This window comes from Sarcophilus harrisii, chromosome 5, assembly GCF_902635505.1.
Source record: "Sarcophilus harrisii chromosome 5, mSarHar1.11, whole genome shotgun sequence".
Classification (NCBI taxonomy): Eukaryota; Metazoa; Chordata; class Mammalia; order Dasyuromorphia; family Dasyuridae; genus Sarcophilus; species Sarcophilus harrisii.
Genome location: NC_045430.1, coordinates 275,410,009 through 275,427,896, shown reverse-complemented (window position 1 = coordinate 275,427,896; position 17,888 = coordinate 275,410,009). Strand labels below are relative to the sequence as shown.

General features: G+C 36.9%; 1 protein-coding gene across 5 annotated transcripts in view; it reads right to left on the bottom strand.

The window, feature by feature from the left end:
* Nucleotides 1–1,239: 1,239 nt before the first annotated feature.
* Nucleotides 1,240–17,888, bottom strand: part of FAM126A (family with sequence similarity 126 member A) — a 98,529-nt gene continuing 81,880 nt past the window's right edge. For 4 of the 5 annotated variants that reach the window (XM_031940624.1, XM_031940627.1, XM_031940626.1 and 1 more), the window contains exon 11: nt 1,240–5,497. In XM_031940624.1, the coding sequence (XP_031796484.1) occupies nt 4,935–5,497 (563 nt within the window). In that variant the 3' untranslated portion in view covers nt 1,240–4,934. Of the gene's footprint in view, nt 5,498–6,367; nt 6,664–17,888 lie in introns of all 5 variants that reach the window. The other variant, XM_031940628.1, reaches the window with a different exon arrangement.

Here is a 17,888-nt window from a genome sequence, read left to right as displayed (position 1 = left end):
GCAAGAGAGTTAAGCCTATCATGCAGCTTAAAAATATAATTTCTGTTTGTATAGCTCCTACCACATTTCTAAAGTAGAACTACTTAATGAAAAATAAACAATTTTTATTCTGGGTGAAATCTAGTCGAGCTAGTTAGAAAAGGAAGAAAAAGACACGGCTTCCTTCCCTACCTCTTTCCATTGTTTTTGCCTGGAAAAATGATATGTGGTTTGCATATATTGATGTTTAGATGTTGAGGACAGATCGATTAATCAGACCCCCTCAGGTGATTTCCTCTACACATTCATGTTAGTTAAAGCCATTACAAGAAATATTTCAGCTGACCAGTATGACCCTTACTAAATAAATTATACTTGGGAGTTATTTCCAGAATAAATACATTAGTTATAAAAACACTTCTAATTCTTTGGATAAAAGATAATTTTTTAAAATGGAGTTTTACAATATAATTAACAAAGTACTGTTATGGTGCCTAGTTAGAAGTTTCCAGTTGTCTCCAGATATACACATTCATTTCTACATAAGAATAAGACTGTTAGTAGCATACGAGACCCAGGTCCAAAGATGACATTTTAAAAGAATTTCTATTCCCAATAAACTGCAAAATACTGGCTCACACGTCTGCTTGCAACCACCCAAAAAGAATGCATCGAGTCCCTGTAATTTGTAAAGCACCATGTGTGCCGAGTAAAAATGGGAATATAAATCATCAATTATGGTCCCTGCCCTCTAAGAATTTACAGTACTCTTAGGGGAAAAAGATCCTTGCAGCAGAATTAAGACAAGACAGAAAACACAATTACTCTACATGTGTTTTTCTAATACAACTTGTCAAGCTTTTAATATTGTCAAGTACTAACAAATGTCCCAGGGATCATTCAGTTCACTTCCTTTTTCTGAATCAAGGCCCTGACTGACACATTAAGTATGACTCCTTACAGTACATGTCTCCTAGGGTGGAACATCAGTTCAGCCATCTGTCTTATCCCAAAGACCATCCAATGAATGGCTTACCCCGGGAACTAATTCTCCACGTTAACTCAACTCATCTAGATTCCCTTCCTTTCTTTCCACTTTCCTTAAATTCGACTAATTTTCAGTAATGGGGATTTTTATAATTAATACATGATCTGGAAGCAAGATTTTAGTTCAACTTTTATTTTATTAAAACCTATTTATTCGCAGCAACATTCTGCTATAGAAAGGACTATGGATGGAAAACATACAATATACAAAACTTCAAAAAACTAAACTCCAGTTTATTTTCATTGCCATAAAAAGGTAAGTAGCACATAAAAAGTATTTAAACTTGTGATTGATTCTTGATATACAATTGAAAACAAAATCTTTACTAAGAAAAGGTTAGTATCACTACATGATCAGAAGAGGTAACAAGGGAAGTGGTGCACAACAAAAATGATATGAGAAAGCAATTTAAAGAAATAAGATCTTAGATCTGACTTATTAAAAAAAAAAACCAAACTTCACATCAATGTATATATACTCTTACACTAACTGGTCCTCTACTATTTAAAAAAGTAACAATACATTTTCCACTTTGTCCAGTGACGTATCGTAGTCTCTGTAGATATGGAGTCGTAATAAAATACAAGAGAGTTACATAGTACAAAAAGACAAAATATATTTTATATCTCTAATGGGGAATTCCAATGTACTTATAACACTGATATGAATAATGGACAGTACTGAGAGTAATTTTACTAAGGAAACCTGGAAAAAAATCCATCCCAATCAAAAGTCATCTTCCTTTTTCCCACAACTGGGGAGGTTCCATCATACAATCTTTATAAACTACGATCTTTAGTAAGAGTATCTAAAGGGCAACAGATTATTTTCTCTTCAGAATCAAAAGACCACAGAATAAAACACCTATCTACATAAATGGTGAGATTTTTAAGCCACAAAAAAAGGTTGAGCAATTTAAAAGTTACAGATTTTTGCGGACTCTCAATGGTAATGTATCTCTCAAAGTCTTGCCCTTCCACAAAGTGGAACTTGGGGTCAGCTTCCTAAATTTGAGTGTCAAGACTCCATCACTTTCCCAAGTCTTTATAACTGCAACACGCCTTCTGCTCCAGATTACTAATAAAACTGACCACAGTGCTACTGCTCTCATTTTGATTTTCCAAAGAATCTGTAATCCCTTAAAACTCGGATGGATTCCAACTGCTTAGGTTCAAATATATATTTCCTTTTACTTAAAACATTTCAAATAATGTTTAAGAATGAGTACTATCTGATGAAAGTTTCAAATGAAAAAAGGATAAAGAAAATATTCCTTCTCCAAAAGGACCTTCAGCCAGGCTTTCAAGGTGAAGGGTCCCTAGGAATCAGCCCTCTTCCTTAAGCCTTGGCTTAAACTCTCATTTCCTTCTGCCTGAGAGCTCCTGGTTTCTCTGGGATGGCATATAGATCCTGTTCTTCCTACCACCTCCGAGAACCTGCATGATGCTCTCTTGAATCTCCCACTCAAGAGAGAACTGCTTTATTCTCATACTCTCATGCATCCTCTAAGCTGAAGTGGAAGGAGAGTAGCAGGGTGGGAGGGATATTCCTGGAGCCCCTATAGACTGGAACCAGAAATGTCCTTAAGTCCTTCTGGGTGATGAGTGCAAGATCAGAATCTTGACCAGTATCTCCGCTAGTTGTCAGAGACCATTACTGTAGCCTGGAGATAGAGTCCTGTAACTATATCCCCATGTCAAGATAACCATAGCCCAGCTGTCATGTTTTATGTCAACTTGCCAAGAATGAGATCTAGGGGACTATTATCTGTTATTTTACTGCTGTAGTTGTTATCATTATATGCTAAGGTAATGTCAAACAAATGTAACGTATATGAAACTACTCTAAAATTTTCCTATGTTTTACTCTCAAGTAATTTTTCCATGATAGAGCATGAGAATAATGGGATGAAAATACTGAGAATTCTAAAGTGAAAGAGCTCTAATCATTAGCCTACTGACTGCTCTGCATTATTATTCCCAATACCAAAATAAGGCTTCATAACAGTGTGAGAATGATGTCAGGCCTACAATTTGCACCTCCTCAATATCAGTGCTTTCTGAGAGTCTGCAGCCTGGGGCACCAACCACCAAAACGTCCTTAATCTGCATGAATTTCCCTTATGAGACTCCAGCAAAGTAATAAACTGCTTGAGATTAAGACTAAAGCTATGAAATCATTAAGGAAACAACCATGACAATTATGGAAAAAGCCCTGCAACTCTTTGTTTTCCTTACAGAGGAGGAATAGGGAGGGAATCCCCAGTGCTTGGTCAAGCACTTGTAATAGCCCCCAGCTCTCCTTGCCGAGGGATACAAATGCCTCCTTGGCCCCAGGAGCTTTCCCCCCCTGGACCTCTTCTGTTCATTAGCTGCTCTACAGGCCTAAGAGCTCACCCCAAGTTTAACACCTGAACCTAAAGAAAAGAAATCTCCATAATATTCCCAATTCAATGGTATTCAGGGCTGAAAGTCACCGGTTTGTGCTTTGGTTTTTATAAATTTACTTCTGACCTAGGCTTTATTAAATCAATACTTTAATGGACACTCCCCCCTTCCACAACATGTTCTTCTCATGCTTTTGACCCAGGCCTAAAGAAAGACTGATACAGGAAATATCTGAAATCATCATTATTTTTCTTTGTAAATGACATTTTACTTTTAGTAGAAGAGGCTCCAGAGAGGAGCAGGTAAAAAGCTAGAGGGGGAAGCCCATCCTTTTGGTCATATTTTCCCCAAATAAATATAAGGACTATTTAAACTATAAACAATCCATAAAATGAAGCAGGAACAAACACAAAGCCACCACTTGTCCCTATGTGGTGATTTTAAATTTATGGGCCCAAAGCAGGAAAATGATAAAGCTCAGTTAGTCACCATGTAAATACCTCTTGTTCTTTTATACTTTTTTTTTGTTCTTTATTCTTTTCATGAAACTGTGCAATTGTAAAACTTTTAACATCTAAATTCCTTTATTTGCATAGAAACTTCACACTGTACAAGAGTAAAAATGGACAGTTATCTTGCCATTTAAAAATCTTTTTTTTCTTTCTTTTTTTATGTTTTTTTTTGTTTTGTTTTTGTTTTTTGCTGGAATGATATTCAGAGATTTACAGTGATTTTCCAGCCATCTCCAGAAGGGCATTTTCCTAACTAGAGGATCAAACTAACAGGAATTTCCAAAGTAGAAGAGCTGGACAAACGTCCTCCTCTTCAGCTCCAGGGCCTACTACAACACGAAGGAAACCATGAAAAGAAGGTTGACCTGCTCGACCGCAGCAGCAAACACAACAAAGCAATGGGCCCTCAGGCAGGTGCTCTAGGGCTCCAGCTGGTGCCCACTATGGCTACATCCTTCCTTCACCTTCTGGGGCCCAACCTCCAACAATACAGCCAGTCCCTAGGCTTCTGATCAAACTCTGGTCCCAACTGAGGGAGAGACTTTCCTGTAGGCCAGAGGCCCCCGAGCCCCACGCTTGCTCCTAGGCCTGACGCTTCTGCCCAACAGACGCACTAAGAGGGAGGTAGGATTCCTGGTGTTTCACTACTGCTTCCCCTTTTCATCACCAGTAAAAAGCATGGGGAGAAGCCTTCCCTCCTCAATGAAGGTCACAATCCAACTAATGAACAGTCAGCCTCAGTCAGGCTGTGGCCAAAGTCATCAGACAACCCGCCAGAACTGCTCCCCAACTTCCTTCCTCAAGCCGGGGGGCCAGGGAGAAAGGGGAGCCGTCCGGGAAAAGCTAAATAAACTAGGCTGTAACGCAAGGCAGAGGAGACACCGCTGGCCATTCTAGCTGACTTCCAGAATTTTCGACAGCTGTGACTTCTTGTCAGAAACAGGATGAAGGACACAGAAGGGAAGGAAACCACCCAATTCGCTGCCTGGCGGGCACGTGTCCCAGACGCTAGTCACTTGACAGGGTGATGCTGATGCTGGGAGGTCTCGGCTGACTGGGCGGGTGTTTGAGTGGAGCTTGAGGCTCGGCTCTTTCCGAGATGTAAATCAGCTTTTCCTCCTGCAGACTGCAAGCAGAAAACCTATTGGCATCTGTCCCCGACCCTCCACTGCCCATGGCACCCGGGTGGGGGGCAGTGCCCCCACTGACTTGTTCAAAGGACTTGCTGAAGACGGTGGCGGCGGTCCTGGCCAGGCTGTGGCTGCCAGGCTTGGGCAGAGATTGGCTGGTGGTCAGAGTGAGCCTCTTCAGAGACAGCAGCTCGAGGTTCTCACTCAGGGCTCTTGGGTTTTGTTTCCGAGCTGAGTGCTCTCTGCCCGATTCCTCCTTTTCCTTTCCTCCAGTTCTGCTTCCTCCCGACCTCCGTGGATTCTTTCCTAAACTGGTCTTGCTGGTGGTGGTGATATTTGATAAGGCAGCCTGGCTGGTGCTAGATGCAGCCCTGGAATAAAATCCTTCATCTACTTCAGATATTTCCATTAGCTCCTCTTGGCCTGTTAAATCTGTATTACCTAAACAAAGAAACAACATTAAAAAAAAAAAAAAACCATTAGCATTCAGTAATTCACATAGGATGATTGGTTTTTTGAAATCATAGTAGATTTGAGGGGTTTTAGTGAAAATCCCTAAAGCAACAGACTACAACAGAGCAAATTTCAGAGAATGAATCAAAACAAGCACTATTCTACTACATTGTGGAAATGTTCCTATGTGATTCAAATGGCAGCGATTAAAGATGTATTGAACACAAAAGCAAAAAAGGCATGCTATTATCACACTCCATGGTATTTTGAGAAAGATCTCTCCTACAATTCATGCAAAAGATTAGAAAAATATCATGAGTAAAACTAGGGGCAAAAACCCTATTAATGTATATACTCTGATTAGCAAATCTTCAAAATACCCAATCTCCATTCTTAAACTCTTAGTAAATACTTTAATCAAAGACTGAAAAAATGGGAAAGTCTCTTTCTCGGTTAGGCTTGGCTGTGTCAATAGATTGGTATTTCAAATATAATCTGGCCTATGAAAATCAGAGTCATATTTACTTGTTTTTGTTTTTTTCATTTCCCTCCATTATTGAAGGTAGATCCTACCTTAAAAAGTACTTTGAAGTTTTATCTGTCATAATTTGAAATAGACAGCCTTCCCAGCAATGGTGATCGGTAATATTCTCGAAAACCGAAAGCAGAAAATGCCTGCTTCCCTGTCACTTTCTGCCTGTGTTTTTCCAGATCGGACCCTTCCAAGAACTGTGCAGAATCAGGGGAAGGTGCTGCCTCTAACCCATGCAATTCATGTTTAGTGAAGACATGCAAGGTGTCTGTGCCTGTGCCAACGCTCTCCAGCATGCAGCAGTGCCCTCGCCACCGGGCGGGTACCTGGGAGGGCAGCTACACAGAGCTCTGCTAAAGCGGCCCTCTGCCGGGCGGGGTCAGTCCATCCTCCATCACTCTCCTCACAGACTTTTGCCTCCTGAGCTCTGGCAAGCCTTTGCTCTCGGCTCTAGGGTCTGGGGCTGGGTCCTGCACCCCCTGCACATGCTGGGCATCATTCTCTCCCAGGGTTTTGCTTTTTTCCCCATTCCCCGGTCTCTCTCCGGCCACCTTTGTGACACTAAGCTCAGGTATGACCAGGATGCCTGGGTCAGCAGAGTCCTGACTGTTGTCATCTTGCTCTAGAATTGAAGATGATAAGACAAAATGATGGCTGCAAACAAACAAAACAAAAACGCAGAACGAAAAAAACAAAAGGGACCAAACGGAAGCCGGATGCCTGCAGACGGATGGACTGAGCTTCTATGATTCACAGACTTTGTCACCATCCAACCAGAGGGGGGAGTTTGGACACAGAGTCACACTCACGCAGCTGTCAGACACGCTTAAGGGAGAAACCCACATTGCACACGAAGAGGGGTTCTTAGTGAAAGCCCAGAAGGAGTTTTGAGCCTATTGGGGCCCTTGGACTGCCCTGGTCTGCTCTAGGAAACATGCCTTCGTGCATCAGCCTTGAAAAACAGAGCCACAGGGACCACGTAGAAACGGAGACCTTGGGGGTCACCCCATTCAGGGCGTCTCCCTCTGACACGGGAGGAACCTGGGACCCTGGCCCAAGCCTCTCCCAGGCTTCCCACACAGCCTCCCTAGGAAGGTTAGTGATGTTTATGGCTCAAGGTACTTGAGCCTACCTTGCTGCCTCACCTCTCAGATTTTCTGCTAGCTCACAGAAACATTCTATTTACCTCATATGTAGATTAAGTGTTTTGAAAAAAAAGACAAAGCAGGTTAGAGGGTCTGTTCCCTATTTTAATCTACTTTAATAATCACTGTTTTCACTTAAGAAGAATGTCAAGTAGGTTCAGTGGAAGAGTTCTAAGAGATTCACTGACCAATGGAGCGAAAGTCCGACAAAATTAAGTTTCATAATAGAACCGCTTCACTGCTACATATTTCGGTCCAGCTCAACATACAAACTTTTTCTGCTTAAAATCATCCTTCCAGGATGCTGGCAAACCTCTCCATTAGCTTGTGTAGCACAAGCCCAAAGCTTCTTTCTTCTACCCCCCATGTTTGCCAGCACCTTGAGTCGGTTATGGTTTTTCTTTATCGTAGGAATTCTAAAACCATCTCAACATAAATTCATTTTGTTTGTTTTCCAACACAAATGGACAACCTTTGCTCAGGAACTATGTTAAAACTCCACTAACTGCCTCTGCCATGCTCCCTGTTAAGGGGTTCATTGCATTTTCTTTAAGAGTATAATTTCAGAAAGGCCTGGAGAGACTTACATGAACTGATGCTGAGTGAAATGAGCAGGACCAGGAGATCATTATATACTTCAACAACAATACTATATGATGACCAGTTCTGATGGATCAGGCCATCCTCAGCAACGAGATCAACCAAATCATTTCTAATGGAGCAGTAATGAACTGAACTAGCTATGCCCAGAAAAAGAACTCTGGGAGATGACTAAAAACCATTACATTGAATTCCCAATCCCTATATTTATGCACACATGCATTTTTGATTTCCTTCACAAGCTAATTGTACAATATTTCAGAGTCTGATTCTTTTTGTACAGCAAAATAACGTTTTGGTCAGGTATACTTATTGTGTATCTAATTTATATTTTAATATATTTAACATCTACTGGTCATCCTGCCATCTAGGGGAGGGGGTGGGGGGGTAAGAGGTGAAAAATTTGGAACAAGAGGTTTGGCAATTGTTAATGCTGTAAAGTTACCCATGTATAAATCCTGTAAATAAAAGGCTATTAAATTAAAAAAAAAAAGAGTATAAACATCTCTGTTGGGAGCCACACAGCTGCCCCCTAAGAGTGTGTATAGGAATGATGGAGGCCCTATAGTCCACAATCTGATGAGTAATGATGAGAAAGTCCACTCCCACTGGGTCAGCATTGTCAAGTCCATAGTGCTTCCCACTGACCTTTATGCTGACCCCCAGAGCCACATCGGGTCACAGTCAAGGCTGTCTACTGGCACATGCTCTCCCACCTAAGTTACAACAGCAAATTAACCAAACATAATGAACTTAAAGTGGACATGAGGTGAGTTAAGATCAAGACTATATTGTAGAAATACTAATCACATCAAATCATATCATTTAAAACAGTTAAACATTTACATTCTCTTCTCACCATACCTAATCAAATTGCTTAGATAGATTTCAATAGTACTGTTCAGCTGTTTTTTTAGTTGAAATAGAAAATTTAAGTATTATATTTATTTTTTGTAGATTATAATAGGAGAGATTTCATTTTATTTTTAGCAAGGCAATTGGGATTAAAAGACGTGCCCAGGGTCATGTATGTCAACAGTCTGAGGCTGGATTTAAACTCAGGTTCTGCTGACTCTAGGGCTGGGGCTCTATCCACTGTTCTATCTAGCTGCTCTATTAGGTCTTTCTTAAAAAAACAACTAAGGCAGTTGATTAAATAGGCTGTGAGGTCAAAGTTTGTGTAAGGCACAGAAATGAGTATTATTTAAAAATTGATCCAAAAACTATTTCTACAAAATATGAGTTATAGATGATATTTTGAAAATGAGCTTTGAGGTGAAAATGTTCAATTTTTAACAAATTCTAATGAGAGATGGACAAGAGTATTACCAAATAATTTAATTTTAACTACAGTTATCTGTGTAGAGATAAAAAGATCAGGAAAAATAAGAGAGAAGCATCCTTATTAAAAATGAAGCTAATTTATAAATAGAAATATAAGAATTCCTATGTTTTTCTATAAACATACATTTAATTAAATGAAAAAAATGTACATGGGAAATAGTGAAGTAGGGGGATACAAAGTAGGTACTTGATTTTTTTTTTGGAAATGGTAGTGCCTTTTTAAAAAATATTTTTCAATTTATTTTTTATTTTAAAAATGTTTTTCTTTTTTAGATTCTGAATTCCAAATTCTCTTCCTTCTTCTCATTCCCTGCCCTATCCACTGAAAAGGCAACCAATATGATCTCAATTATACCTGTGAAATCATGCCAAAAAAAATTCCCTATTAACCATTTTTTAAAAAGCAAGAAAAACAAAGAAAATTATATTCAATTTATATTTAGACTGAGGAGTTTTTTTCTCTGAAGGTGAATAACATTTTTTCATCATGGGTCCTTTGGAATTGTCTTGGATCATTGTACTGATCAGAGTAGTCAAGTCTTTCACAGTTGAACATCATTACAACATTGCTGTTACTGTGCAAAATGATCTCCTGGTTCTTCTTATTTCACTTTGCATCAATTAATATAGGTCTTGACATTATTTTTTTGAAACCAAATCCCTTATCATTCCCCACAGCAAAAGAATATTGTAATCATATACCACAACTTGTTCAGTCATTTCTCAACTAATGAGCTTTCTCTCAATTTCCAATTCTTTACTACCACAAAAAAAGCTTCCATAAAAGTCTCTGTACAATTAGGTCTTTTCCTTTTTTCTTCTTCTTTTTTTTTTTTTTTTTTTTTTTTTTTTTTTTTTTTTTTTTTTTTTTTTTTTTTTTTGTTCTCTTGGGGATATAGACCTAGTAGTGGTCCATATTACATCAAAGAATATGAACTGTTTTATAGTCCTTTAGGCACAATTCCAAATTGTTTTCCATAATGGTGAGACCAGTTTACTATTCTACCAACAACTTATTAGTGTACCTATTTTTTCCTCATCTCCATCTATCATTTGTCATTTCTAATAGCTATAAAGTGGTACCTGAGAATTATTTTAATTTGCCTTTCTATAATTAATACTTATAACATTTTTTTCACATGATTTTAGATATCTAGCTTTAATTTCTTCATCTGAAAATTATCCATTTATATCCTTTGACCATTCATCAATTGGGGAATGGTTTATTTTTATAAATTTGATTTAGTTCTATACTCCATATATATTTGAGAAATACGGCCTTGAGTCAGAAAACCTAACTTTTTTGTAACATTGCCTATGGTATCTTTTAGCAAAATGTAATTTCCCTGATTATTCCTTTTAATTAGGTCTATTTTTACTTTTGCTTTATCTGAGATCAAAATTTCTGTCTTTTTTTTTTTAACTTTAGCTGAAACATAAGAGATACTGCTCAGGCCCTTTATGTGTATCTTTTTTTTAAGTACGTCTCTTGTAAGCAGCATATTGTTAAGATTGAGTTTCTAATCCATATACTATCCACTTGCATTTTATGGGTGAATTAAACTGGTTCACATGCAGAGTTGTGATTACTAGCTGTATATTTCCCTATGTCCAATTTACTTTTGTTACTTCTCTCCTCTTTTTATGCTGTCCTTCCTCAAAAGTCTATTTTTCTTCTAACTACTGCCTCCCTTAATCTGTCTTTTTTATTGTTACCACCAATCCTCTTCTTTCTCTTATCCTCCTCTCCTCCCCTCCCTACTTCCCTATTAGGTAAATTACATTTTTAAACACAAGTGAGTGTGTATGTATATATATATATATATATATATGTGTGTGTGTGTGTGTGCGTGTACATATATGTACACGCACACACACACACACACACACACACACACACACACACACATATATAGTCTTCCCTCTTTGAACTAATTCATATGTGAGGTTCAAGATACCTCACCCCCCATTTTTCCCTTCATTGTAAAAGGTCTTCCTTGTGTACCTCCTTTATGTGAAAAAAATTTTCCTCCTTGGACTTCTCTTCCCCTTTTTCCTAGTACTATTTCTTTCTCATCCCTTCATTTTTGGAGAGGAAAGAGGGAAGATATCATTCCAGCATAATCAACTTAAACTCATGCCTTCTATGTAAATTCCTTTTAATTGCCCTAATGATGATGACATTCTTGGAGGAGTTACGTGTATCATTTTCCCATGTAGAAATGTCAATAGTTTAACTTTTATCAAGATCCTTAAAATTATTCTTTCATGTTTATCTTTTTTTATGTGTCTCCCGAGTCTTGTGTTTGTATATCAAAATTTCTATTCAGCTTGGGTCTTTTCATCAGAAATTCTTGAAAGTCCTCTATTTGATTAAATATTCATTTTTGCCCTGAAAGATTACACTCAATTTTGTGGAATAGGGTATTCTTGGTTGTAATTCTAGCTTCTCTGCCTTCTGGAATATCACATTTCAAGCTCTCTGATCCTTTAATGTGGAAGCTGCTAAATACTGTGCGATCCTGACTAAAATACTTCCACAATATTTGAATTACATTTTTCTGGCTCCTTGAAATATTCTATGTGACCTGGAAACTCTAGAATTGGGTTTAATAGTCCTGGGAGTTTGCATTTAGGGATCTCTTTCAGAAGATAATAGGTAGATTCTTTCATGTTTACCCTCTAGAACAAAGATATCAGAATACCTTTCTATGATAATTTCTGGAAATATGATGTCTTGGGTCTTTCTTTTATGACAATTTTCAGGTACAATTTTCAGGTATAATATATTAATCAATAAAATATCTCTCTTTGATCTATTTTCTAGGTCAGTTATTTTTACAATGAGATATTTCACATTTTCTTATTTTTTCATTCTTTTGACTTGGTTTTATTGTTTCCTGAAATTTCACTGAATTATTCGTTTTTATTTGCTCATTCTAATTTTTAAGGAATTATTTTCTTCAGTAAATGTTTCTTTTTATCATTAGGCTAATTCTGCTTTTTAAGGTTCTATTTTCTTTAATATTTTTATGCCAAGATGTTTTTCCCCATAATTTTTTTTGCATTATTCTCATCCCCCTCCCCAATTTTTTTTTCTCTACCAGTCTTATCTTTTTCTTTAATTCTATAGGAATTCTTGTTGGGCTTGACTTCAATTAGCATTTTTCTTTGAGGCTTTGTTTATAGCTGCTTTCACAGTTGTCTTTCTGAGTTTATGTCTTGGTGCTTCCCTGAGCAACTTTTTTATGCTCAAATTATTTGGCTGTTTGTTCATTTTTTTCAACCTATTTTTTGACTTTGAACTACATGTGAAAATTGAGCTCTGCCCCTTTGGGATATCCCAAGCTTTAGGCTTTTTCATGCTGCTGTTTTCAGAACCACTTCAAAGGGCTACAAGTTTTTAGTGCTTCCTTACTTGCATTCTGGCCTTTATTCAGAAAGGGTCCCTGGTCCTCTGAAGTCACAAGCACTAATGCTCTCCTTGACTTGGAACTGTGAACAGTACTCCTGCTTCCTTGTGCTCAAACCCAGCCAGTATTCCTTTCTGCCCTGAAAATGAGACTCAGAACTGCATATGGCTACAGAATTACCAATCAGTGTCAGCTGTACCTAGTTCCAGTGCAATCTCTTTCTGACCAGTTGTCCAACCCCCTTACCAGCTCTGGGCTGAGATTTCCCAAAGGTACTGCGGCTGCTCTTATTGATGCTATATGTATAGGCTTTGTACAGGCCTTTACCCTGGTCTCATAAACTTCTCCTGCCCCTCTTGGATTTTCTTTGGGCTGGAAAAATAGCTCACTCTGACCCTCTGTTGGTTCTGCTGCTCTTAAATTTGGTGTGAACTAGTATGTTAAAATTGTTTGGAGGGGAATGATGAGAGAGTTCAGCTGGACTGCCTCTATTCTGCCATCTTGGCTCCATACTCCCTCCCAAATAGGTACTTAATAAATGACTGTTGAGTTGAATCAGAAAAAATAACAACTTTCTTCAAGGGAAAGAAGCATTGATTTTAGTTATGAAAAGGGAACAGAAATAGATGCAAGAACTTCCAAACAGCACTTTTTGTTATAGCAAAGGATTGGAACCAAAGTAAATTCCTATAAGTTGGATTACAGCTAAAGTGTCAGTCAACAAGCATTTATTAAGTACCTTCTGTGTACCAGGTTATGTTCAAAGTGCTAGAAATAGGAATTCACAGACTATTGAGGGAAACAACAAGCAAACTGAAGTATAAACTAGCTACAGAGGGGGTAAATAGGAAATAATCAACAAAGACAGGCACTAGGATTAAGGAGGATTGGGGAAGATTTTGTGTAGAATAAATTGTGGCATATGAATGGCATATAGAAAGCACTAAAGAAATGTTCATTGACTTGTTTTTCTGCAGCATAAGAAATAATGAAATTGATAGACTTAGAAATAATGGAAAGACCTGGTTTGACTTGTGTGAACCTAATACAGAGTGGAATAAGCTAAACCAAACAACAAATTGAGCAATGATCACAATAATAATGTGAAGAAAAATAACTCCGAAGGATTTTAGAACTCAGGTCACAGCAGTGATCCATCTTAATTTCCAAAGAGCAAATTAATACAGAGGTAGAGAAGGGAAGATCTGGAGGCATGCCATAAGACATATTTTTTCAGACATGGCCAATGGGCTAATTTATTTTGTTTGGTATATATATATATGTCTGTTATAATAGAAAGCTTTTATTTGGTGGAGGGAAAAAGCAGATGTTATGTTAGTGGATAGTGACAGGAGAAAAGGACATCAATAATTTTTTTAAACCACCAAAGAAAACAAAAAGTATAGAAGAGGACACAGAATAATTCTGTTACTATCTTGTTAACTTACTACATATTATATATATATATATATATTTTTTTTTTTAGCTTCATTTTTATAAGATTTTTCATTCCAAATTTTTCTCCTTCCCCTCGCTCCTCCCTAAAGTGGAAGGCAATTTGATATAAGTTATATATGTGATATTATTATGTAAAAGATAATTCTGTATTAATAACAATTATAAAAGAAGAAACAAACCAAAAGGAGGGAAAAAAATACAGTGAAAAATATATGTTTCAATTTGCATTCAGAGTCCATCAGAGTTCTTTATTTGGACATGAATAACATTTTCTTTCATGAGTCCTTTGTATTTTTCTTGGATCATTTTGTTGCTGAGAAAAGCCAAGTCACTCATATTGATAATTACACAATATTGCTGATACTGTCTACAATGTTTTCCTGGCTCTGTCATTTCACTTTGCATCAGTTCATACAAGTCTTTCCAGGTTTTTCTGAAATTTCCCAATTCATCATTTCTTATTACACAATAGTATTCCATTACATACATTTATACTATAGTTTGTTTAGCCATTCATCAATTGATGAGCATCCCTTCAATTTCCAATATTTTGCCACCATGAAAAGGGTTCTATAAATGCTTTGCAAAACATATGTTTTTTCCCCCTTTTTATAATCTCTTTGGGATCCAGACATAGTATGTGTAATTTGGTGCCCTTTAGGCATAGTTCCATACTGCTCTCCAGAATGATTGATTCAGTTTACAAATCTACCAGTAGTCCATTAGTGTCCCAATTTTCCCACATCCTCTCCAACATTTATCATTCTCTGTTTTTGTCATATTGGCCAATTTGATAGGTATGAGGTGGCTCCTAAGAGTTTTTTTTTTAATTTACATTTCTCTAATCAAAAGTGATTTAACCTACTTCTTCATATGACTATAGATAGCTTTGATTTCTTCATCTGAAAATGGTCTCTTCACATCCTTTGGACATTTATCAACTGGGGAATGGGTTGTATTCTTATAAATTTGACTGTTTTCTATCTATTTGAGAAATGAGGCCTTTGTCAGAGGTCCTTACTGTAAAGACTGTTTCCTTGATTTCTGCTTTCTGCCTAATCTTGGTTGCATTTATGCAAAACCTTTCAATTTAATCAGAATTATCTATTTTATATTTCATAACACTCTCTATCTCTTGTTTGGACATGAACCTGTAATTCTATACCACTTAGTGCATGTATGTTTAGTACTGATATTATTTCATTGTCTTTGGTACTCTTTAGCAAGATGTAATTTTCCTTCCTCATCTGCTTTAATTAGGTCTATTTTTGTTTTTGCTTTGTCTGAGATCAGGACTGCTACCCCTGTATTTTTTTTTTAATTTCAGCTGAAGCACAATAGATTCTGCTTCAACCCCTTACTCTTTACTCTATGGGGTGTGTGTGTGTATGTGTGTGTGTGTGCTTCAAGTATGTTGCTTGTAAACAATATAATGTAGGATTCTGATTTTTGACCCACTTTGCTATCTGTTTCCATTTTATGGGAGAGTTCATCTCATTCACATCCACAGTTATGATTACTGTGTATTTATTACTGTGTATTTCCCATCATCCTCTTTTTTCTCCTATTTGTCCTCTCTTCTTTCACCCTTTCCCTCCTTCTGTCTACTACCTTCTCAGTCTCCCCCACTCCCCACCCTTTATGCAATCTCCTCCTTTCCTAGTTTCCTGTTGGGATAAGATAGATTTATATGTTCAATCTATTGTGTATATTGTTCCCCCTTTGAGCCAATTCTGATGAAAGTAAAGTTTAAGTGATGCCCATCCAACCACCTTTGCTTTCACTGTAATAGGTTTTTTTGTACTTCCTTCATGAGAAACAATTTATCCCACTCCACCTTTCCCTTCTGCACACAGTGTACTCCTCTTTCTCATCCCTTAATTATTTTTATGTCATTCCCTCAAATTTACCACATACCCATACCCTCTATTTATGTATAATCTTTCTAGCCATACTATAAAATGGTAAAATTATTAAGAATTACAAGTATCATCTTCCCTTGTAGGGATGTAAACAGTTTAGCTCTACTGAATCCCTTATGTTTTCTTTTCCTTTTTTCCCTTCTTAGGTTTCGCGTGGGTCTTGATATTAGAGATCAATTATTTTTTTCCACAGTATATCAAGTTCTTTATTAATACAGCCAGTGAATAGATTCATTTGGAGACAGAGGATAGAAATGGTTATGTCCAGTAGTCCTCCTGCCCACCCACATTCTTTCTCCATAGTCCCTTTCAACTCTAGTCCTCAGAGTCCAATAGACCCAATAAGAATTCCCAAGATGTATACCTAGAAGTTGGAGGAAGCCAAAAATCAATGAGATTTCCAAGACTGTTAGCAAGAAATCCATTCATACTCTACATAGTGTTCTGGTTAGGATCTATTTTCTTTCTTTTCTTTCTTTTTTTTTAGATTTATACAGGTGCAGTTATGTAGTCATGCAAAACATTTCCATTTGCATAATATTTATGATCTCTATCTATCTATCTATATATACATATAAACATATATATGTATATCTACATAAAAACCAAAAATAGAAAGAATTCCACCAGTTCTTTTTTTGGGGATGGATAGCATTCCTGATCATAAATCTTTCAAAGTAATTCTGAATCACTGATTAGTGAGAATAGCCAAGTTGTTCACAGCTGGTCTCTTACCATATTGCTGTTACTTTGCATATTACCTCATGGAAGTCTTACCAGGTTTTTCTGAGAGCATCCTGATCATCATTTCTCATAACCCAATAGTATTCTATCACAATCACATACCTCAATTTGTTCAGCTATTCCCCAATTGATAGGGATTCTATAATTCTTTGTCCCAGAAAAGAGTTGCTATGAAAATTTTTTCATAGAAGTTCTTTACCTTTTTTTAATCTATAATCTTTAATCACTACCTAGTAGTGGTATAGTTTTATAGCTCTTTGAGCATAGTTCTAAATTGCTCTACAGAATTGTTAAACCAGTTCACAACTCCACCACCAATACAATAAATATATCATTTTCCCCCCACACACTCTGTCCAGCATTTATCATTTCCCTTTTCTGTCCTATTAACCAGTCTGATGGGTAGGAGATAGCACCTCAGAATTGTTTTAATTTGCATTTCCCCCAATCAATAGTGAGTTAAAGCATTTTTTCATGACAATAGATAGCTTTGATTACTTCATCTGAAAACTTCATACCTTTTGATCATTTGTCAAATTGGCCATGGTGTTATTTTTATAAATTTGACTCAGCTCTCTACATATTTGAGAAATGAGGTATTTATCAGAGAAACTTCAATTTTTTTCACAATTACTATTGCTAATTATATTTCTCCTCCTATTTATTCTATTCTCTCTCCCCTTCCCCAATCTGCCTTCCTTTCTATAACACTCCCCTTTTCTTATCCCCTTTCCCTATATATTCCTATAGGGTAAGATAGATTTCTATATCCAATTGAATGTGCACGTTATTTCCTCTTTTGAGTCAATTCTGATGAGAATAAGGTTTGGTTACTTCCCCTTAAATTCCCCCTCTTCCCTTCCACTGTAAAATCTTTCCTGCCTCTTTTATGTAAGAAAATTTATCCATTCTACCTGTCCCATTTTAGTCCTTTCACCCCTTAATTTTATGTTTTTAGATATTATCTTTTTCTACTCAACTCACATCTGTGCCCTCTGTCTATATATACATCGTCTAATTCCCCTAATAATGAGACAGTTCTTATGAGTGGCATCTTCCCAAGTAGGAATGTAAACAGTTTAACCTTATTAAGCTCCTTATGATTTCCTTTTTTTTATTTAACTTTTTATATTTCTCGAGTCTTATCTGAAAGTCAAATTTTCTATTTAGCTCCAATCTTTTCATCAAGAATGCTTTTTTCATTGAATATCTATTTTTCCC